The sequence below is a fragment of the Leptodactylus fuscus genome, chromosome 1, assembly GCF_031893055.1.
Source record: "Leptodactylus fuscus isolate aLepFus1 chromosome 1, aLepFus1.hap2, whole genome shotgun sequence".
In the NCBI taxonomy this organism is placed as follows: domain Eukaryota; kingdom Metazoa; phylum Chordata; class Amphibia; order Anura; family Leptodactylidae; genus Leptodactylus; species Leptodactylus fuscus.
Genome location: NC_134265.1, coordinates 251565956 through 251588801, shown reverse-complemented (window position 1 = coordinate 251588801; position 22846 = coordinate 251565956). Strand labels below are relative to the sequence as shown.

Here is a 22846-nt window from a genome sequence, read left to right as displayed (position 1 = left end):
CTCCATCGAGCCCTGTCTGCTGTGTGTGTGAGAGCATGGAGATGAATCAGCCGCAGCAGCTTGTGCTGTACACATAGCAGACAGTGCTCGCTGAGACTTCCGGAGTGCACGGTGGATACTAATTAGCATAAGAATAAAAACGGGCTCATTCAAAACCTACTGAGGCAATTAACATACAAAAGGTGTGTGTGGAATAGCCTTTCTAAAGGCTATGCAAGTATATGATTAGTTAAAAATGACTTTTCCCAATGATAGAGCCCCTTTAATTTAGTTAATTTATATACACTTTGTAATATCTTTGTAGTCTTTAACTACATAACCTGTGAATTTGGCAGCTGCAATTAAAAGACATAGTTAGTACCTGCTGACGAGCAACCCATATTGGTTTTAGAGGTTTTATACTACACCAAGTAAAATCCTTCCTGCTGTGTTAGATTTGTGGGAACAGCTAACAATGAAAAAAAGCGTGGAAGCATGGATATTATGTCATCTGTATTTTTTGCTTTGCAGGCAGTTTTGGAGGCTAAAAAGTTAATTTTGGATGGTTTACAAAAGGCGGATAAACCCTCTGATGTTACAATGTATCTTCTAGCGCTGAAAAATGCCAATCTGCCAGAAGGAATTCCACTGCTGTTGAAATATTCAGAATCTGGGGAAGGGCCTGTCAGCAGCATTGCTATCAGTGCCCTCCAGAAATATCATATCTCCTTCATCACTGATGAGGTAAATTAGAAAATGAAGTATTTATAGTTTATTTTTGTCATTTTACAAAATGCTAATGAATGAACGGAAAGAAATCTAAGGCTGGGGCCCCATGTTGCGAAAAGGCAGCATTGTGGCTACAGCGCAAACACCATGGCAAGAAATACTGCATTTTTCAGTACCTGCAAGGTGAATGGTGTTCTGTAGAGATGAGCGAACAGCGTTCGATCGAGTACATGTTCGATCGGATATCAGGCTGTTCGAGATGTTCGATTTGAGTCGAATACCAGGTGGCAAACTCACTAAAAATTTGATTCCCCTCCCACCTTCCCTGGTGCTTTTTTTGCACCAATAACTGCGCACATTAGAAATTCAGCTGAACCCATAGAAAATAGTGGATTCCGTTCATACACACAACTAATGTGTATGACCAGCTTTACATCAGACAGTCTAAAAGTGCACCAGATTTACAATCGTCGATCACACGACACGACGGCAGTAGCTCTAGCCTTAAAAAATTTTAAGTGACATGGAAAAAATTTTTTTTCTTTTTTTTAAAAACATCAAATATTCTTACAAAATATGTTTAACATAAAAACTTGGTTTAAAAAATAAGTTGTTTTCTGGTGACACATTTCCTGTTACAGTTGGAGAGGTTTTCTTTTATTGGATTACTGTTCAGTGCCCTGAGTAACCCATACATTTACCAAAACACATTTCACCAAAGAAGGTTCTGTGTAGACACTGAGCTAGCAAACAATGGTGAGGGAATTTAGGTCTGAAGCCTTACAAATTGTGAATGAAGCTTGGGCTAATATACCGGGTGTAGTTACGGGTCAGTACTATCCATATAATGCAAAATGTTCAAAAGCCTTAGCATCATGCAGATCCCTGTATGAGGCTCCATCAGGTGCTGCCATCGGACATAGCCCTGAGACAGCATGTGATGGAGCATGCTATGACATTTTCTTTTGTCATAGTAATATAAAATCCAACAGAAAAAGCCTTCATATGATGTTGGAAGCATACAGAACAGCTGTGGGGTCCGAGTACAGAAGGACTTTTTTATGTAGATGAATAATATGTAACCTGTAAAGTGGTGACCTTAAAAAAAGATGCCTTTTTTCATGCCTTTGCTAAAATATTTTTCTTGCTAAACTAGGTAAAAAAGGTCATGAACAGAATCTACCACCAGAATTATAAAATACATGAGAAAACCGTAAGAACGACGGCAGCAGATATTATACTGAACAGCCGGCCTACATACATGGAAGTTAAGAATCTGCTTCTTTCTATTGGCGAGCTCCCACTAGAGATGAACAAGTATATGCTCTCTGTGTTTCAGGATATTCTTCAGTTTGAGATGCCAGCCAGGTACATAAATATATGAATTTACTGAAAGCAGTGCTGATAAGGAAACTACAGGATGGCAACCATCAGTTGCTCTTGGTACCATAGAGCAAGCTACATACAATGCTTTAAGGGAATCTGTTAATATTGTTTTGAAGAGAACCATTACATCCCTTTTTACAGGATTACCTACAGCAGTTAAATATTTTTTTTTGTTTGAAATAATATTCACAGTGATATTGTTGTTTTTTTTTTCATTTTTCAACTGAAAGGTAGTCTGAGATGCATTCACTGAATGTTTACCTCCCGCTTATGTAAAGCCTCATATACTGGATGTGTGCTTATTTACCTTTTTTGTCCTCCCTGTAGTATGGGACATCACATGTCTCTAATCTCTATTGCTCCCTAGCTCTTCTCATGCCCTCTCTGACTTCTGACTCTGGATGGATCATGTTTCTCATACTGGGCAGCAGAAAAGTTTCTCATTGAGAAATCTACTTTTTGTGTGAACACAGTAATTACTAACATACAGCTTGCAACAAAGTGGTATGACCATAGACAGAAGGGGATTTATTAAGACTGGCATTTTGTACTCTAGTCTTAAAGAAAAACTATCACCAGAGAAATGCAGTGGAGTCTGCAGGCATGATGTTATAGAGCAGGAGAAACTGAGCAGATTGATATACAGTTTTGTGGGAAATGATTTAGTATAACTTGTCATTTATCCATTGAAATACCTCCTCTTTCTTAACTATGAAGTCTTTACCTATCAGTAATTGACAGTTGAATTCTAAGACTAAGCATACAGATATAGCTGTCAGTCACTAATAGGACTGCCTTCTTGGCATTAGAGCAAAGGAAAAGTAGAAATTTAAATGGATTAAAGGGATTCCATCATTTAAACACATGTTTTTTTCCCCCTACCACATCGGAATAGTCTTAAGAAAGGCTATTCGTCTTCTAACTTTAGAGGTCTTCTCCGGGCCGCCATTCGCTTGAAATACCGTTTTTCGGTGGTATGCAAATGAGTTCTATCGCAGCACTGGGGGCAGGCCCCAGCGCTCAAACAGCACTGGGGGAGTCCCCAATGCTGCCAGAGAACTCTCCAGCGCCGCCTCCATCTTTGTCAGGAACGTCATCTTCCTGTGACTACTTCCGGCGCAGGCTTTGAAACTTGTAGGCCTTGGGCCTTGGGCAGAGGCTACTGCACATGCCCACGGCCACAAGAAAAATGGCCGCTTACACAGTAAGTAAGCGGCCATTTTCTTGTGGCCTGTGGGCATGCGCAGAAAAAAAAGGTGTTTAAATGATAGGATCCCTTTAAATATAAATTATTCAGATTTTTTTTCCCCATAAACCTATACATCAATCTTCCCAGCTACTCCTCAAGTATAACATGATGCCTGGATATTGCATTGTATTTTCCTGATAAGAGGTTCCCTTTAATCCATTCATCTGCTGGCACTAACTGATAGCAAATTCTCTCCAATGGTTGAGAAGGGACACAAACTGTGGTCCACCTAGAAATCTTGTCAAGCATAAAAACATAGTGCAACACAGAGCTGGACAAAATAATGACAATGCAAGCAAATTATGTCCGAGCTATGATGACATCATATGGTGAGGATTTCGTACACATATCTTCAGAAAACCACCTTAATACTGACAACTGAATCAAGAAATCCACATGTAAGAAAAAATAAGTCATCATTTATTAAATAATTAATTTAAAAAAAAAACATATGATACACAATAGATAAAAAGGGGGAATATAGGGCTAAGCAGCGCCACAATGAAAATACATCAAGGTGGGATCGGTAATTGAACACGTCATATGATATACCAATAGAAGTCAGTAATATGTAGGACGTACAAATGGTATTCAGTAATTACAGGCTACACAATAATGTGCTAAGCTGTTATCTATAATGGAAAAAATTCCATACCTAGATCATCAATAGCATACATATAGAAAATCATCCATCAGTACAAATCTAAACATGAGATCAGTCATATGCTATATGTGAAACCGCCTACCAAGATGTAACGCGCCCCCATCGCCTACTAGGGTTTGACAAAGGAATATTTGGAATTTTGAAACTGTATCTTAAAACTGTATGAATAAAGCTATGTGCATTTCTGTGTCGGACATTCTGTATAACAACATTTATCAAAATTAACCACTTCTCCCAACTCTAGCATATATGCTGGGTTATAACCGCAAAGTATATCTAATCAGGTATTGTGGGTAAAGGATATAATGGACATACTTATGCAATGTAAAGTGACATCTCAAGCTATAGAACACTAAATAAGTGAATAAGTATATATCTGTATAAAGCTTCTTATAAAATGAAGTAGTATTTTAACAAAGTTGCTTATTATGAACTAGGATCTGTAGTCTGTTTACTCCTGGTAACATGTATATGTCTATTCTGTACTTTAGTAAGCTCATTCGGCAAGTGTTGAAGGATATGAAGGTTCATAACTATGATCGTTTTTCAAAGTCTGGATCCTCATCTGCTTACTCGGGATATGTGACACGTATGTTAGACATTCTCTGTTTCCTATCCCTTTACAAATACAGTCCCAAGGATAAACATAATTTTATGGTATAGTGTGTAAAGCTATATGAAGTTGGTAATGATTGCATTTAGTATGTGTAGCATAGGTCCAATATAGATGACTACATGTAATATACAAGTTATATAGATAGATGCAGAAATATTTGGACAGTGACACAATCTTCATCATTTGGGCTCTGCATGCCAACACATTGGATGTGAAATGAAACGACTAATATGTAATTGAAGTGTATATACTTTCAGGTTTAATATAAGGGATTTAGTAAAAGTAGTCTGCAAAACATTTAGGAATTGCAACCATTTTTCTACAAAGTCTCCTCATGTTAGGGGCTCAAAAGTAATTGGACACATTAACATTAGCGTATATAAATTGTTCTTTTTCTAATACTTTATAGAGAATGCTTTGCAGGCAATGACTGCCTTAAGTCTGGATATCACCAAAGCTTGGGTTTCCTCTTTTGTGATGCTTAGGGTCTTTCTGCCTTAAAGTGAGTGAAAGGCATGATCGATCATGTTGCGATCTAGTGATTGACTCGGCTGTTGCAAAATATTCCACTTCTTTGCCTTAAAAAAATCCTGGGGTGCAATCTGAGTATGTTTTGGGCCCTTGTCCATATGTACTGTGATGCATTAGCTTGCGGTATGTAGTTGAATCTGAGCAGAAAGTATGTACTTCAGACTTCTGTCACATCATCAATAAATACTAATGACCTAGTGCCATTGGAAGCCATGCATGCCCATACTATCGTGCTGTATCCGCCATCTTATACAGAGGATGTAGTGTGCTTTGGATTATGAAGCCTTCTCCAAACTTTCTCACCATTATTCTCATATAAGTTGATCTTAGTTTCATCTGTCCAAAGAATGGTGTTCTAGAACTGTGCTTTAGGTTTTTTTTTTTGGCAAAGTCTAATCTAGCCTTTCTATTTTTGAGGTTTATTAATGGTTGGCACCTTGTGGTGAACCCTCTCTATTTGCTCCCATGAAATCTTCACTGTATTGTAGACTCCTACTTCCTGGAGAGTGTTCTTCACTTGGGTGGGTGTTATGTAGAGGTTTTTCTAGTCCATGGAAAGGATTCTGTGGTCATGCATCACTGTTATCTTCAATGGACATCCAGGTCTTTTTGAGTTCCCAAGACACCAGTTCACCAGTTTGCTCTTTTTTTTTACCAGAATGTACCAAACTTTTGAATTGGACACCCCTAACATTTCTGCTATCTCTCTGATGGATTTCTTCTTTTTTTTCAGCCTAATGATGATTTGTTTTACTTCAATTGAGGGTTCATTTGACCGTATGTTGTGGGTTCACAGCAACAGCTTCCAAATGCAAACGCCAAACCTGGCGAATCAACTCCAGACCCTTTACCTACTTATTTGATGATGGATTAATGAAGGAATAGCCCAGGCAGCCCATTAAATACCTTTTGAGATACTGTAATTGTCCAATTACCTTTGATCCACTGGGAAAGAGGCAGCTACATATCACAGAGCTGTAATTCCTAAACCATTCCTTGAGTTAGGATGTTAATATGCTCAAAGTAAAGCTGAGAGTCTGCACTTTACGCCTGTATTGATTATATAACTAAAATGCCAAAACCTGTGGCACTGTATAAATATATCTGGGCCTAATTGTAAATACTTATATGCATAGAGAAAGAGGATGTATTTGTTTAAGTTATAAGTGCTCGTTCACATGGGGCAAGAGGGGGCTGATTTTGACGCCAAATCCACCTCAGAATCTGCCCCCTCACAATAGAGGTCTATGTAGACCGCTAGCTTCCTTTTTTCCGTGAGCGGTAGGTTTCTGCTCACGGAAAAAAGAAGCGAGCTGCCCTTTCTTAAGGTAGATTCCGCGGCTGATTCAGCCCTGGTGTCCGCCTCGCCTCGGACTAGGCCTATTCATTTGGGCCTACTCTGGAGCGGGAACTGCGACAGTCGCGGCAGGCACATTTTGGTCCTATTCTAACGCGGCTTCCCACATCAAAATCAGGACCAAAATACGCGGTCCCGTGCACCATGTGAACTAGCCCTATGCCATTTAAGGTATAGGCTATATTTTAAGTATTTAACTTTAAATGCTGTTCAAGAAATCAATGTTTATTCATCTATAGATAACATGATTCATTATGGATATGGAAAGTGTTCTTCTGAACATACACTGGTTCAGAAGAAGTTGCAGTATTTGCATTTGTATGAAATCAATGTATAAGCATTCACTAGTGATGATAACTTCAATGAACGCTTTCCTCCTTTAGGTGGCCCTGACTCATCATCAACATACAGTCTTGATATACTATACTCTGGGTCTGGCATTCTCAGAAGAAGCAACATAGATATCTTTGTCTATTCCAAAAACACTGAGCTGCATGCCATTCAGGTAATCAGATACATATCCAACTTAATTATCCAAACAGTCTGTAGCATTCCCATGCTGGACTTGTCCTTTAGGCTCTGCTCTGTACACGAAGAACTTCCGGCAAGATCTGTAGCCTGACATGTTGTATTTCATGTTATATTGGCAGCACGGCAGCTGTTTGTTTCTGAAATCCACCTATAGGAATAGTAAAATGCATATATGAAGGCATAATGTTTACTTATGGTGCTACCCATGCAGAACATTGTTTCTGTCTTGGTTAATATATTATTAGACTGACCTGTCCATTGTTTGTCAGTCTGTTTTGTGTGTGTGTGTGTGTGTGTGTTTTGTATATATTACATGTACTACAACTCTAGGGGAAATTCATTCTCTAAGGTAAATTCATATTTTAGATTGTCATTTTCCCCTGTATCCGGGGCATGCACTGCATTCCCAATTAAAGTGGAAAACAGCCCCTGTTGTCCTGTAGTAACATCGGCCACTGACATCTGATCTGAGTCTGCTAGGCCTATGAATCTCTTGTAGCCAGAGACATAGCTCCAATATAGGCAGTCCTCATGGAGCCAAATAGAAAACAGTCACAGCCTGTGCTCAAAATCCAAATACTTCTATATAAAAAACTTTGAAAAACTCTTATGGTTCCTGGCGTGGGAGTAGTAGTAAGGCGCAATGAGCTCAGGTGCCCGGAAAAATCCTGTCCGGTTCAGGCTGACATGTCAACAGAAGAGAGAGTGATCCAGCACGCCGTGGTAGAACTCCGAGTGCAGATACAGGTGGAATGAGAAGGCTTCTCATTCCACCCGTATCTGCACTCGGAGTTATATGTATATCCTGACAATTTTTATCGGAGTAAGTCTCCATGAATAAAATATGAGTTTTTAACTTCCAGCAAGTACTATGGCGTGCTGGATTACTCTCTCTTCGAGTGCTCATTGTGCGCTTGTAAGCTGCAAAAGTTAAGGCAAAAGCTGTTGATTGGATACATCCATGTTCTCCTCAGTGTCCGTGGATGGCATCTGTCTTGCTCTTGGCACCTTGCAAGCCCATGAGCTGGAAATCCATTCTGTGCATTTAGGAGGGTTAGAATTTGAACCTAGGGTGCTGTTCACATCATGTATTAACCATCAGTTTAACTGATCAGTTTTTCAAACAAATCAGATAAAGCAGATAGAAACTGATGACCATCCATTTATAGAGTCAATGTTAAATAAAAATGGATCAGTTTCTGTTTCTTGTTTTGCAGGACACAAAACACTGGTTTGTCCTATTGTTCTGTCTTACAGTAACTGATCTATTTTTATTTAACATTTATTTCATGTAAGGCCCGGTTCACATCTGTGTTCAGTATTCCGTTTGGGGAGTCCGCTTGACAAGCAGTGAGCCTATTGAAGCACATGTATCCCAGAGATTTTAATGGGGTCCGTGTGCTTTCCGTGCAAGACCACGCAGAAAATACACATTCCCCATTACAGTCTATGGGGTCCATGTGCTTTCATAGGCTCACTGTTTGTCAATGCATTGGTTATTCCAGTCATGGGGATCCCCAAGCGGATTACCCAAACGGAATACCGAATGTAGATGTGAACCAGGACTAAGAGGATGATCATCAGTTTTCATCTGCGTTTCTCCATTTTTTGCATCAATTTTTTGTATCCACAATACTAATCATCAAAACGTGATGTGAATGGTCCTTTAGAACTACATACTATAAATTTACAACATGTCCTGAACAGATTACAGTTGTTTATTGCTCTTAGGAAAGAAAATATGTGTAGTCTTTCCCATGAAGATTATTATTCCCCAGGTATCATTATGCAGAGTTTCCATGCTTTAGGCTGAGGGCCCTTCTGCAGATAGGCTGCTTTTTAAGTTGCAGATTTTGCTGTGTTTTTTCCTTATCATGTTGCACTCACTTTTTTGCAACTTGCTGCAGACATGTTTGGTAAGAAGTGCTATAGACCTAAAGATACAATGGACTTATAGTTAAAAACTTTATTTTAGGTTGTGATTGAAGCTCAAGGTCTTGAAAGTTTAATAGCTGCCACTGCTGATGAAGGAGAAGAGGACCTGGAGTCCTTTGCTGGAATGTCAGCCATCTTGTTTGATGTCCAGCTTCGGCCTGTAACCTTCTTTAAAGGATACAGTGATTTGATGTCAAAAATGTTCTCAGCAACTGGTGACCCAATAAGTGTTGTGAAAGGGTTGGTGCTCCTAACAGATCACTCTGAGGTAAATATGCAATATATCATATATTTTATCTTACATATATTTTGTCATGTGTTTTATCTGATACAGGGCAGAAGTGTTCTCAATAAGGAGCCACACGGTGGCTCAGTGGTTAGTACTGCAGCCTAGCAGCGCTGGAGTCCTGGTGTTCAAATCCCGACAAGGGCAAAAAAAACCATCTGCAAGGAGTTTGTATGTTCTCCCAGTGTTTGCATGGATTTCCATCCCATATTCCAAAGACATACTGATAGGGAAAAATGTACATTGTTAGCTCTATGTGGGGCTCTCAATCTACATTAAAAAAAAAAAAAAGATGTTCTCAATATATTCATGCTTTTCTCCATACCTGCTATATGAGACACGCTGATGGCCATGTATACATTTCCAACACCTCATTGAATTCTATCTCATATTGCATTTCCTACTGCTAATTCGCCTTCACACAGGGTTACGTTTTGCAAGCATACATGTTTTCACTCTATATTTTACATCAGATCACACAACACCTCCCAGTATTGTATATCACCACTCAAGCAACCCTGTCATGCAGTTTGTCAAAAATATACAAGGAATGTTTAATATTTGAGTGGTTCCACTTGCAGTTATTAGTAATCAATGTTACATATTCCTAACCTGTCATACAAATGCATAATCCAAGGGATTACTACAGACTAGTGTACAGAAATATGAACGTGTAATCCAAAGATCTAGTGTACAGGCTGAAGTCTGGACTTGCTAACCATCAATAAGTAGTTTAGCCATATATTTTATTGGATTCTTTGTAGCACTTTAAGGGATTGTCCTGGATTTTTATCACAGGCATGTGATACCATCCGTTCCTCTCTATATAACTCGCTTCCAATATGGTGTTTGTTAATGGAGAGTAAGTGAACGGTGTGACAGCAGATGCATTCCCAGCAAAACTAGATTCTAGCAACTAAGCAGTAGTTATATTACATATGGGCAGGTATACCTAGGTATACAGTTGTATATAGTGAGAGGTGGTAACTAAGGCTAGATGGTGAGTCAGGTCAACCTATAGCTAATCTTATGGCTCCCCAAAGTGACCACACTAAATGCTCAGCTGAAATGCCATTTCTATCCTACGATACCCTGCCTGCTAGTATAATGGTTAGCTAGCGTAATGGTTAGCTTCCTCTACGTGTTTCGCCGCTATGGCTCATCAGAAGTATAAGTATTGCTAGAAAGACGATGTACCGCGGTAAAAACCGCACTTCCTGGGGCCTTGATGGTAGACCCCAGTACTCGTGTATATAAAATATACAAAATACTTTGTGACTATACAAAATATAATGCCCTTATAGTATCCCTCCACATAATATATTGCCCTATTAGTTGTAGTTTCACAAATAATATGTGGTTTACATACTTACAATACAGCCTTTTAAGAGGACCTTTTATGTCCTCGGGGCACATGAGGTTTTATATACCGCTAGAGAGCCAACAGTGTGCTGAATTCAGCTTTTGGCTTTCCCGTTATGTACCCCTGGTGAAAAGCTATCAGTGCATTTACCCGCAGCTCTTCACTATCAGAAGGTCGATACTGACAGTGTAACTGGAAACGCCCCTCCTGACAGTATGTCCACAACGCTGTACTGTTAGGAGGCATTCCTTACCGCCCAGCCATGATGCTAAGCAGTGAGGAACACCCTCCCTGTACTAGTTTATGGACGAGTACTGTCAAGAGGAGTGGGGCATTCTTCACTGCTCAGCGTCATGGCTGGGTGGTAAGGAACACTCACAGTAGACCGCTGCAGACAGACTGTCAGGAGGGGCGTTCCCAGTTACACTGCCAGCAATGCCCTTCTGACAGTGAAGTGCTATCGGTAATTGCACCGATAGCTCTTCACCAGGGTCACATAACAGGAAAGCCATCTTTTGAGCTGGTCATCTTTAAGGAAAAACATGAAACTTGGACAAGATAAGCTATTATTTTCCAGAATGTGACAATAAACACAGATTGATGTTAGCCTTACCGTGCTAAAACCAGTAATATTGTGCAATAATAGAAATGGGTTTCAGATTGAACATCCCTGGGACTGATAATGACACCATGCTATAACTTTCCTAGACTATTCAACTGCAGTCTGGGCTGCAAGCCAGAGCAGAGTTCCAGGGTGGACTGGCCATTGATATCTCTGGAGGAATGGACTTCAGCCTTTGGTATAGAGAATCTAAAACCAGTGTTAATAATCGGTAAGAAAACCTATTTGCCACACTCCTCATCTGCATGTACAACATTCTCCTAGCAAGTCATCTATTTTTGTGTTTGTTTTCCAACCCAAAAAATAGGAGTTATTTGTTTACTTCATCTAAACCATAGTAGACATTGCAGAAACCTTTATATTACAACTTTCTGTAATATTCAACAGCATGCTAAGATTTAAAGGGATCCTATCATTCAATCACAATTTTTTGTCATTAACATGTCGGAATAGTCTGTCATAGTTCAGATGACATTTGTATTTATTTATACACATACCATACTCATTGATTTTTAACTTGTCACCTTCTCTTTTATAGTGGGGCTTTGGTTGTTATAGGCAACATAACCATTGATTCGGAATTTGCAAGTGTTGGGATGGAAACCCGCCTTGAAACAGAGTCATCTTTCAACTTTATTACAACTGTGAAGTTTTCATCATATCCATTTTTGGTTTGCATGCAAATGGATAAAGCGACATATCCATTCAGGTAAATTCTATTTATTGAACATGTATGCGATATTTAATACTTCAAAAGTTTTTGTAACAGATAAATGGATTCTTCTAGATCCTATGTATATGTAAAACTGATGTCATCAGAGATCCACTAGCAGGGTGACATTTTGAGACTGATATATAATAATAATATATACTAATTATAACCTGCCACCACTGCAGGTGAAAGTACTGCAAAATCAGCCCCCACTTATTGTGATTGGAATATTGGGTCACCAAGCTTGGGATGTGGGTAAAAGGCGAGGGGTCTGATGATGGTCTCCCTGAAGAGGAATGATTCAAGAAATTAGCAGGAGACAATTGTGTAAAATAAAGGGACTTCAACTTTACTTGCGCAGAAGCACATGCTTATTGGTTACACAAGACAATTACTCTCTGTACAGTTCTCAGGCTTGGTTGCTACAAACTCTCCCTGAGAGCACTAACATACTGATTTCAACCATAGATATTTACCTTACTCAGGTGCTCTGGTGCCTCCCAGCCAGTGCCGCACCTCCCATGAGGCGACCTGAAGCGAGCGCTTCAGGCGGCACTATGCCAGGGCCTCAGGGAGGGCGGCATTTTTGCTAACCTAAGCCAGTCCAGGACAAGCTGTCCTGGACTGGCTTATCACCGAGCGGTGGTTTGGGGAGGCCACTGGAGCAGCGCTGCTCCGGCAGCCTCCCCTCACGCTCAGGCAGAGAGCAGGCAGTCTCCGGGCCTACTCTCTGCCGGCGAACGGGACTAAGCCCCGCCCCTTCACTCGGCCACGCCCCTGATCCGCCCGGCCACGCCCCCTCCTCCGGCGGGGGGGGGGGGGGCTTTCTGCAGTTAGCCTCGGGCGGCGAAAGGAGCAGGCTCACCCCTGCTCCCAGCCCAATCCAGTCCTCCCGGTCCGTTGTTGTCTTCTGGCAGGGATTTCCTACCTGTGACGTCCCGGGGTCTCTTCCTGAGGATGCTGATTGGCCTCAGTGGCCACGTGACCACTGAGGTCAATCAGCGACTTCAGCAGTAGGCATCTGGGATGTTACAGCTGGCAAGCTGTTTCACTTTGAGAAGGTGGCCCCATTGACAGGTGGCCCTGCAGTGGAATTTGCCTATGTTAATGATAACCTCTTCCCACTGGTGGCATTTATTCGATTTTCGTTTTTGACTCCCCTCCTTCCAAACCCCATAACTGTTTTATTTTTCTCAAAGAGCCATATGACTGCTTAGAGGGATTTCCCGAAGTAAAATTTTATTTATTAATTAGGCCAGGAGAGGTGTAAAAAATAATATATAACCAAACTCGCCTGTCTTGGTGCTCTGGCACCTTCCCAAGTGGTCCAGTCCTGCAGCTCCATTGTTGTCTTCCAACGGAAGTATCTGCCCTATGTGACAGCTGAGGCCAATCAGCAACCTGTGATGTCCCCGGTTCCTTTCCTGAAGTAGCTGATTGGCCTCAGTGGTCATATTATTGCTGAGGCCCATCAGTGGCCTCATGAAGTGAAGTAGGGACGTTACTACCTATGATATCCTCAACTCTCTTCCTGAGGCCACTGATTGGCCTCAGTAGTCTTGTGATTGCTAAGGCCAATTAGCGGCCTCTACAGAAGGGATCCAGAACATCACAACTTTTGAGAAATTCATGAACAAGAAGGAAGACGATTCGACCAGACAGTCCTGAACCTCCCCTGGCCTAATTTAAAAATGTTATATTTAGCTTGGACAACCTCTTTAAAATGTTTGTGGGATAAATTGTTCTTCATAATGGTACAATGTACTAGGAAACTGGAAAACAATTCACAATGGGGTTGAATTGGAGAAAAAGTGCATTTGTGTGACTTTCTTATGGGCCTCACTTTTGTGTCATTCACTGTGCTGGCAAAATGACATGTCACTTGCATTCTATGTTTTGGTACGATTGTGGGGATACCAAATATATTTACCATTTTAGGGAATATCTATCACTTTTTAAAAAATTTTATCAGAGGCAGCTCAGCACGTTCAATTTTTTTTTTTTTCTGCTACGGCGTTCATTGTGTGGGAAAAGTATTTTTATAAGTTTTTAGACCGGCCGTTTTTGGACACAGGGATACCTAATGTGAATGTGTGTTTTTAGTTGTATGTGTATTCTTGGGAAAGGGGGGTTATTTGAACTTTTAGACCACCCTCAATATTCCTATGAAAAGCCTGGCAGCCTTCATAACGCTCCCAGCTCTCATAAGAACTAATCGGACCTCGCAATCTCGTGGCCATTTTTTAATTTTGGCAGACCAAAAAGGACAGTGTAGTGCCCAACAATCAGAGTGAACTTGAGGGCATTAACTTCAGGTCTCTGCTGTCCCTTACAGCGGAAACCCGGTAGCAATGGTGGCTTCTCTGCAGCAGAGCCCCTCTCTTGCCACCGCTGGCGTTCTGCAGCAATGACCTTGCTCCTGTCTGTTGTGACGCCACTCCACCACCAACAGTGAGTTAGTTAAACTACATTCGGACTAGAAGACGTACCCCGATTTTCCTCCCCCAAACCAGTAAATGTTATGGCTGTTCTTAGTATACTCTGTCCTTTGCTAGTACCTTGGTCTTGATTGACAGCTCCTGCACTGTCCAACACATTCCTCTGTGCTGAATTTGAATGCCACACTGATCCTGATGCCCACAGCTGGGAGAGTATTGTCCTGGAATTGCACATGCCAAAGATTTCAGTGGAGGTGAATAGAACATTGGGGTCTTGCCAGTTTCTTAAAAAAATCTGGATCCCGAGTCCTAATGCATGTGTACCGAATTCTCAAAACCCACCTCCACCTCTCACACCAAAAACTATAGTACTGATCAGATGCAGACACAGGAAAGACAGTAGATATATTTACCTATTACACTGGGTTTACACTAGCGTTCGGCAGTCCATTCTCAGGAGAAGATGCAGAAGACTGAAACCTGTCATGCCGAGTCCGGCCATGAACGCCGGTGAGCGTTTTATGCTCTCCGCGGCGAAACAGTTTTTTTTTAAACCGGACACAGAGTACTGCTTGTTCGACTCTGTGTCCGTTTAAAAAAAAAAACAGTTTCGCAGCGGAGAGCATAAAACGCTCACCAGCGCTCACGGCCGGACACCTTTCAAACCCATTCAAATGAATGGGTGAGAAAGAGTCCTGAAGGTTTCCGTCTCCTGCTCTGTTTTGTGCAGGAAACGGAAACCTGCAGAACGGAGTCCTGGGTGCAGATGTGAACGAGCCCTTACATCCAGTGACTCACGGGTGATGGTATTACTACCCTTAATGCTGTTGAATGTCCCCAAATATGCTGCTGCAGAAGTAATAGTGCCATACATTTTACCCTTCCTGAAAATACAAAATACTGATACGATACAGCTACTGTCCTCTGCTTAATTATTGTCACATGTGGTGCTTTCAGAAATAATTGTGCTCCCCCTAGTGCCCTGTTAGTAACTATCTCCTCCATAGTACTCCATTAGTAATGGTGTCCCCATAATAATAATAATGCCCTACTATACTAAAGGCTCAAATTGCAGGGATAGTTGTGGAGTTAGCGGCTGCCATGCAGGCTCTCATCCAAACACTTACAAGAGTCAACTTTTACAGAAAGCCAATTTTATCTATCAGAATATAGCCACTGAGCCACCATGCCGCCCAACATGACTATTGTGTTTCCAAGTTATTTTTCATGCCTTGTAATTATGATATAAGAGAAAAGAATAGCAAGAAAAATCAGGAGATGTGAGGAGTTATATACGGGATTATTTATTCTTTATATTTGTTTGGATTCTTAGTGGACCTTTTGAATGAATCTCTTTTTTTTTTTTTTTCTTCATTTCAATTTTGCAGGCAGTACGTCACAAGATATGAGAGATTGCCCTCTGGCAAGTCCTACATTTCTCGAAAAGGAAAAGTACAAACAGTGTCAGGTTCTGAGCTTCCTCTTCATCAGGAGAACTCCAATATGTGCAGGGTAGTTTTTGGAGAGCAACAAGATTCCACAGACAGCTGGTTTTAACGTGTAATACCCCTGCCGTCCACCAGTGCGTATCTTAGGAGGGTTGTGTATGTACTGTATTTTTCTGGTGCATGCATGAAGTTTACATATTTTACACTTATTTAAGTCATTTGTAAAGTGTTAGGAAATAAATAAATTGTGGTGGTTTCTAAGTGCACTAATATTGTACAAAGTAAGTCTGTATTATACCCTCAGCGCTGAGACTGCCTACTACCAATTTAGTTATCCATTCCCTCATTTTGGCCTGTGCATGAGAAACCCGCGTGATTTACTGTTCAGTATGTGTTGCAAAAATTGACTATTTTCTTACGACTTTGTGAAGTTATTACTGAAACAAGCAGCTCATACTGGCTGAAGTATATCGTTCTGTATATGTAGCACTGAAGAAAGGCACCACTATACAACCAATGAGCGCATGCACTGCAGTAATACAGGTGTTTGCCAGAGAAATGCCCAAACTTATTAGCTAGATCTTCCAGCCATACCAGTATATATGGATATTGCAGCATTGCCCATTCTCTTGAATGTGACAAGGCTGCAATACCAAATACCAACACTGCTAAATGTACAGAGCTAGGGGTGTCTTTGAACAGCTGATCTACATGGACACTGAGAGTTGGACCCCACCAATTGAAGCATAAATTCACATTTTAAAAAACTGGAAACACCTTTAACAAAATGTATCATCAAGAAGGACCAAATAAATGTATTTAAGAAACTGTAATATTGTCTGATGGGATCTTGGAATTTCAAGACTGTCACTCTGTTTCTATTCTTTGTTTCTGATGCCCCATGATGCCATAATTCAAATGACATTACCTTGTGGTCACAGTCTTCAACCCTGTAGAAAGATTAGGATGGAACTTATTGCTGTGAAACTAAATGTAACAAAGACAAAATATTTAAAAATAAAATACCATGAACCACTTCTGGATATGTTTTTGTTCAACATAGCAGATACTCCAAAAAATATGAGTTGCTAATAAATATATCACATGATATATATAGACTTTTTCAACTATGCTAGTTTCTACAACTTTTCAGCTTGTCATCATTTTGTTAATCTCTTCATTTAAAATATCACAAAATCAAGTGAATTTGGAAGATACAAAAATATTTATTATTTAAAAAAAAAAAAAGTTTAAACATATTTAATGCATTTTTCTCTCCACATGATTTGTGCGGGCAGCACGCGGAAAACACACAGATCCCATTATAGTCTATGGGGTCCATATGGTCTCTTAGCTAACTGCTTTTTAATGCGTTCGGTATTCCGTTCGGGGGGTTCCCAAGCAGGCTTCCCAAACGGAATACCGAACGCAGATATGAACCAGGACTAAAATTACTAAAGTTTATGCCAACTTTTGATTTTCTGGCAGTATTTGTTTCAATAATTAATGTTGTAATACACTGTATTGACCCTTTCCTGCTGGTGGCATTTTTTTTTAATTTTTACTTGTGACTCCCCACAATTTGTTTTTACAGTGTTAACCATGCAACCAAAATGATATATGACATTTATGTTTCAGTATGATTCCAGGGATACCAAATTTACATAGTATTATTTGCATTTTAATCCCTCAACAAAAATCCAAAACTTTGAAAGAAATAATTCTGACACACGTAACGTTTTAATAATTCTGTGTACGGGGATGCATTGGTTGTCTTTTTTGCTGGGCCAGGTGTGCTTTTTTTAGTTATACCATTATGGGGGATGTTTATTGCTTTGATCACTTTTTAATCAAATTTTTATTAGCCTTAATTGTAATATTGCAATGACAAGTCTGAGAGCCTTCATAAGGCTCCAGACAACTATAGGACCAGGTCGGCTCCTGTGATGTCGCGGAGTGGGAAACAGCCTGCAATGGCAAAGGTACGGGCTGGTCAGAACCAGTCGAGACCAGCCCTAGAAGTTTTCATTTTTTGACATGCGCAAAGTCTACTCAGGCATTAGCTCCGGATCTCTGCTGTCCATGGGCTGACATCTATAAAAACTCAGACAGTCGTCATAATAGTAAGGCAGATGTTGAGAAGGGGTTAGTAAATTTTGGCTCCTTTCTTTATTCTTTACCTTGCTTCTCTCTTGAGATTTGTCCCTGCTTACTTGTGTGAGCTAAGTATGGCTTATGTAAAATGAAGAGAAAATGAGGATAGAGGAGGGAAACTTCAAACAGTTGTGTCTCATTATAGAATCTATTATATTATCTTGAGTAGCTGCATATAAGTATCCAACCCCGACTATATCTCTGGAAATACAGGTAGAACTACAACTACTACCTCTACTATCTAGTGACACCTGAAAGATGAGATCTCCTTTCTACATTTTATAGTGCCTGTAAAAGAGATGTTTCAGGGACCCTCCCCCACACTCATTTTCTCTTCATTTTACAGAAAATATTGTAGATAGTGAGTAGCAGGGACAGCTCTCAATAGAGAAACAAGGGAAATTATAAACAAAATGCAAGATTTCACAGTAAGGAACCAATATAATAAATAAGCTAATGCCAGAAATGATAAATGACACAAATCTATTAATATTATAAAGGTGAAAGGTTGTGGGTTTGTGTGTTTGGATGTTCGGATGTTTGTTCCTCAATCGCAGCCAAACGGCTGAATGGATTTTGGTGAAATTTCACACACACCTATATATTTCCCAGGAAAAGCTAGTAGGCTACTTTAAATGTGGGTCACTCACCCCAAATTGCCACCGTGACCCTCCAAAGACCCCTCCAGGCTCGGCTGTAGAAGCTGGCATTCTGCCAGCGCTGGTCTGTCCACGCACCTCCTACTGGTGCATGGCAGGCTGTGGGCGGGCTATAGAGCCAGGGCTGCGGCACCATAGGTTGGGGACTGAATGTGAGCATGCCGATTGAGCAGGAACACAGTGAACAAGATGGCAGCACATCGTCCCGGAGCCGCAGCTATACTAGGCCACCTGCACACATCGTGGTCGGAGGAGGCTGCTGCACCCGACACTCCACATACAGGTCAGTGCAGCGGGGGGGAGGAGGGTGTCCCCAGGGATCAAACACATTTCCCAGCTTCATGTCCCCCTCCTACATCGGCCCCAGTGTAGTAGCACTCACCTTGGCCACGCTCCCCCGCCGCTCTCTCCACTCGCTCAGTGCATATAGTTCTCGGGCTGCTGCCTGTGTGTGTTGTAGATGCAGCAGAGCGCGGCCCGGCGTTATAGCAACCTGGCGCCGGGGCCTCGCTCTGCCACATATAGAACACATACAGGCAGCAGCCCGAGAACTATATGCACTGAGTGAGCAGAGAGAGCAGCGGCAAGGGAGCATGGCCAAGGTGAGTGCTACTACACTGGGGCTGATGTAGGAGGGGGACATGAAGCTGGGGGCAGAGATGAGGGACATGAGGCTGGGGGCAGACATGGGGGGACATGAGGCTGGGGGCAGAGATGGGGGTGTACAAGAAACTGGAGGCAGAGATGGAGGGACAAGAAACTGGGGCCAGAGATGGGGGGACATGAAGCTGGGGGCAGATATGGGGGGACAAGAAACTGGAGGCAGAGATGGGGGGACAAGAAACTGGGGGCAGACGAAGGGGGGACAAGAAACTGGGGGCAGACGAAGGGGGGACATGAAGCTGAGGGCAGCGATGGGGGGACAAGAAACTGGGGGCACAGATGGGGGGACAAGAAACTGGGGGCAGAGATGAGGGGACACGAAACTAGGGGAAGAGATGGGGGGGGACAATGAACTGGGGACAGAGATGGGGGGACAACACATATAAGCCACCGCCAACCCGCAGACGAAGTCGCGGGTAACTGCTAGTACTGCCATAAAATTAAAAGTTGTCTGAAAGTTTACTTAGGCTTTAAAAAAAATGTTAGGTGATATATTTTTTTAAAAGTTACTAACTATATTCTTTTAAAAATGTCTTAAATCTTGCTGTTTTCACTCAGGTCAGTGGCCCACACAATAGGCTGACACATTATGTCCTGTAGTGATCACTTTTTTCTTTAATGCCACAGGAAGGATTGAGTAGACGCACCTATATAGAGAGAACAAAGTAACCACCATTGACAATAGGTGAAGAATAAAGTTCACATCTTCTTTCTCCCTACACAATGGGACGTAGTTATGAAGACTGGCTTATGGAATGTCAGTCTTTATGGCAGAAGAACCAATTCATTTTACACTTGCAACTGGAATAGGTTTCAGTGATCATTTCTGTCAATAAACCTAAAAATCCTACATCACTTTCATGAGGCGCAAAAACGGCAGCTATGATAAGGTCAGTATTGGATTAAGGGTAGCATGGCCCCTGGAGTTTTCATAAACTGCCCCCCATTTCACCTCGAAGATCTGTGTAACAAAATAATGTCCCATAGCAGCCCTCCACACAATATAATTGTATGCGCCCCATCTCATGAATGATGTTAGGGACGATTGAGGTCTGTGATTGGGCCTCAGCTCTTATGTGCATCATATCAGCATCACTACCAGTAGACTCCTGCACCCCACAACAGTAGTCAACTGTGTCGGCGGATCCACTTTTTTTAAGGTGGCAGTTTTTGATGCTTACAGAGACTTTGGCACAGATGTCAACACAGCCTTACACTAAATGCATGGGTCAAAAGGAAACACAGTGCCCGCCTTGCTCATGGGCTCTTCTGTAGGTTTACCAGACACACCATTCCCTTTATCTATGGCCTGGATGGCATGAATCATGCACTGAGTTGATAACAGACTTTGGGTGCATGCACACTGAGTAACGCCGGGCGTGTATGAGAGCCGTACACGCCGGCATTACAGCAGACTGCCGAACACTTCCCATTCACTTCAATGGGAGCGCTCGTAAACGCCGCTGTTACGAGCGCTCCCATTGAAGTGAATGGGAAGTGTTCGGCAGGCTGGATGAGAAGTATCTAAAATGTATCCCAAAACATTGGGCTACAGCATGTAGGGTTGAATAGTAAATATCTGTTATGGTCGGAGAACCATCCCATACAGAGTATATAAACTGGAATTAGAGTTCAGCTCTTACATACTGTATATTTCTTGGACAGAAAATTGTAAGAAGTGGATGAAGTAATAATAACTAATATAAATGTGCATTTGTCACCCCCGTCTATTGGAGTTCTTTGTAAAGAGCACTGATTTCAGCCATGATGCATATATTATCCATGAGGTCAGCTAACATGACAGCGCACTGGTTATTAGCTGCTCCGACAGCTGAGCATAATGAGAGTGCCTGTGGCTTTATTCTGAACAGCTGTAGGACCCGAGGTGACTGCTTAAAGCTCAGAGACACCATGACTACAGGAACAACAAAACTGTTAATCTTCCTAAAATATGGTATCTTGGAAATGTGTGTACTGTACAACGCACTATGACAACCCCGCAAAAATGGGACATGCTTGGATATTTGAATTAGAAATTATTCCAATAATTGTGGGGGATTATCAGAAACTGGATGACAGCTCGACTGGAGATATGGACACCGACAAACCCATAAGGAGATGGAGCTGCCATAGCAGAAAGAAGCAACCGTTGGTTCCTTCCGTTAGTTGTCTCCATAAATATCTATATATTTCTTATATATTAATTCACTTGACTCTGAATCTGTCTTTCTAAAACATTATTTATTATAGAAAACCCTTGTTTCTTAGATAGCTATGGTGTCGTGGAGTCATGTGATGAAGTACCCAATTCACATATAACATGTCACTCTAGTCCACACAAATGCCCAAATTATATCTACTCTCACTCCTCCAATAAAAGGTTCTCTCCAGCTTTAGGCTAGTGAGAATTTTTGGTGGTGCTCCAGTATTTGGTGCAATTTCAGCCAGAATTATGGCTTCTCTTGATGAGTAAATCCTCCACCATTGTTCTTTGCAAATTTTGATATAGAAATGCAATACCAAGCACAGTACATGGACATGGGTATCACTGTTTCTGAGAAATAAATAGTTTTAATTTTGGACAAGGCTGGGGCCTCACATATCATAAATTCTGCAAGTTTGCTGCAGCGTAAACACCGTGGCAAAAAACGTGGCTTTTTATATTAACTGCAAAGTGAATAGCATTCTGGCTAATCCCCTCCACATATCGCAGAAAATAATCCGCTCGCTTTTTTGCAAAGTGCAGCATGTCAATTATACCTACCTACCTACGGAAACTTGGCAGTTTCCTTAAAGGTATATTTGAAGCAGAAAGTCTGCAGAGGAAAGCTGTGGCAAAGACCGCAATGTTACTGTTGCGTTTTTTCCCGCAGCACTTTTTTGCTGCAGCTTGCTACATGGGGCATTAGCCTAAAACAGACATGTCCACCCAATAAAAGTTATGACCCTGGTATTTTATATGTGAATTATATAAGCTTTTATTAGCCAATGGGGCAGTAACCTTTTTTTTTTTTTACACACAGGAACACTCTCAGAGAAAATATAAGGTTACTACCCCCATGGCTAATAAAAGCTCATTCACATATGAGATTCCAGGCCATATCTTTTCACCAGCTAAAAGGATTAAAAACAAAAATGCCAAATTGATCAGGGACAATAAAATGGTATGTATTTAGAATTTTGTACTTGGTGACAGGTCCTCTAAATTTGGCAACCTAAACCACCAACAGGTACTTATGGACCAGAGGTTTAGTGTCTCAAATATTCCTTTTCAAATTCTTATATTATTATACCTATTTATAAAAAGCTTTTGTAGTAATGCATGTGCAGTTCAGCGGTGAAGCTGGGGCAGTACACTTTGGCTTTCATGTACATGCTCCTTGATGTCTAGAGGTATACTTCCCCAACTTCATTGCAGAACTCCTCGTGCACTGGAATCTGTGAAGCTGAGTCTGATAAGACTCACTGGACCCATGTCTAAGTAAAGTAAAATTCCTAGGGATCCGCTGGTGGTGCTATTATAT

General features: G+C 41.3%; 1 protein-coding gene across 1 annotated transcript in view; it reads left to right on the top strand.

Annotated features, from left to right (window-relative positions):
* The window catches only part of MTTP (microsomal triglyceride transfer protein), a 59112-nt gene extending 42237 nt beyond the window's left edge, over nt 1-16875 (top strand). Inside the window, exons 11-18 of the mRNA XM_075285601.1 lie at nt 511-723; nt 1865-2076; nt 4499-4596; nt 6895-7016; nt 9018-9245; nt 11335-11459; nt 11787-11957; nt 15787-16875. Of these exons, the coding sequence (XP_075141702.1) occupies nt 511-723; nt 1865-2076; nt 4499-4596; nt 6895-7016; nt 9018-9245; nt 11335-11459; nt 11787-11957; nt 15787-15955 (1338 nt within the window). The 3' untranslated portion in view covers nt 15956-16875. The remainder of the gene's footprint in view (nt 1-510; nt 724-1864; nt 2077-4498; nt 4597-6894; nt 7017-9017; nt 9246-11334; nt 11460-11786; nt 11958-15786) is intronic.
* Nucleotides 16876-22846: the final 5971 nt, after the last annotated feature.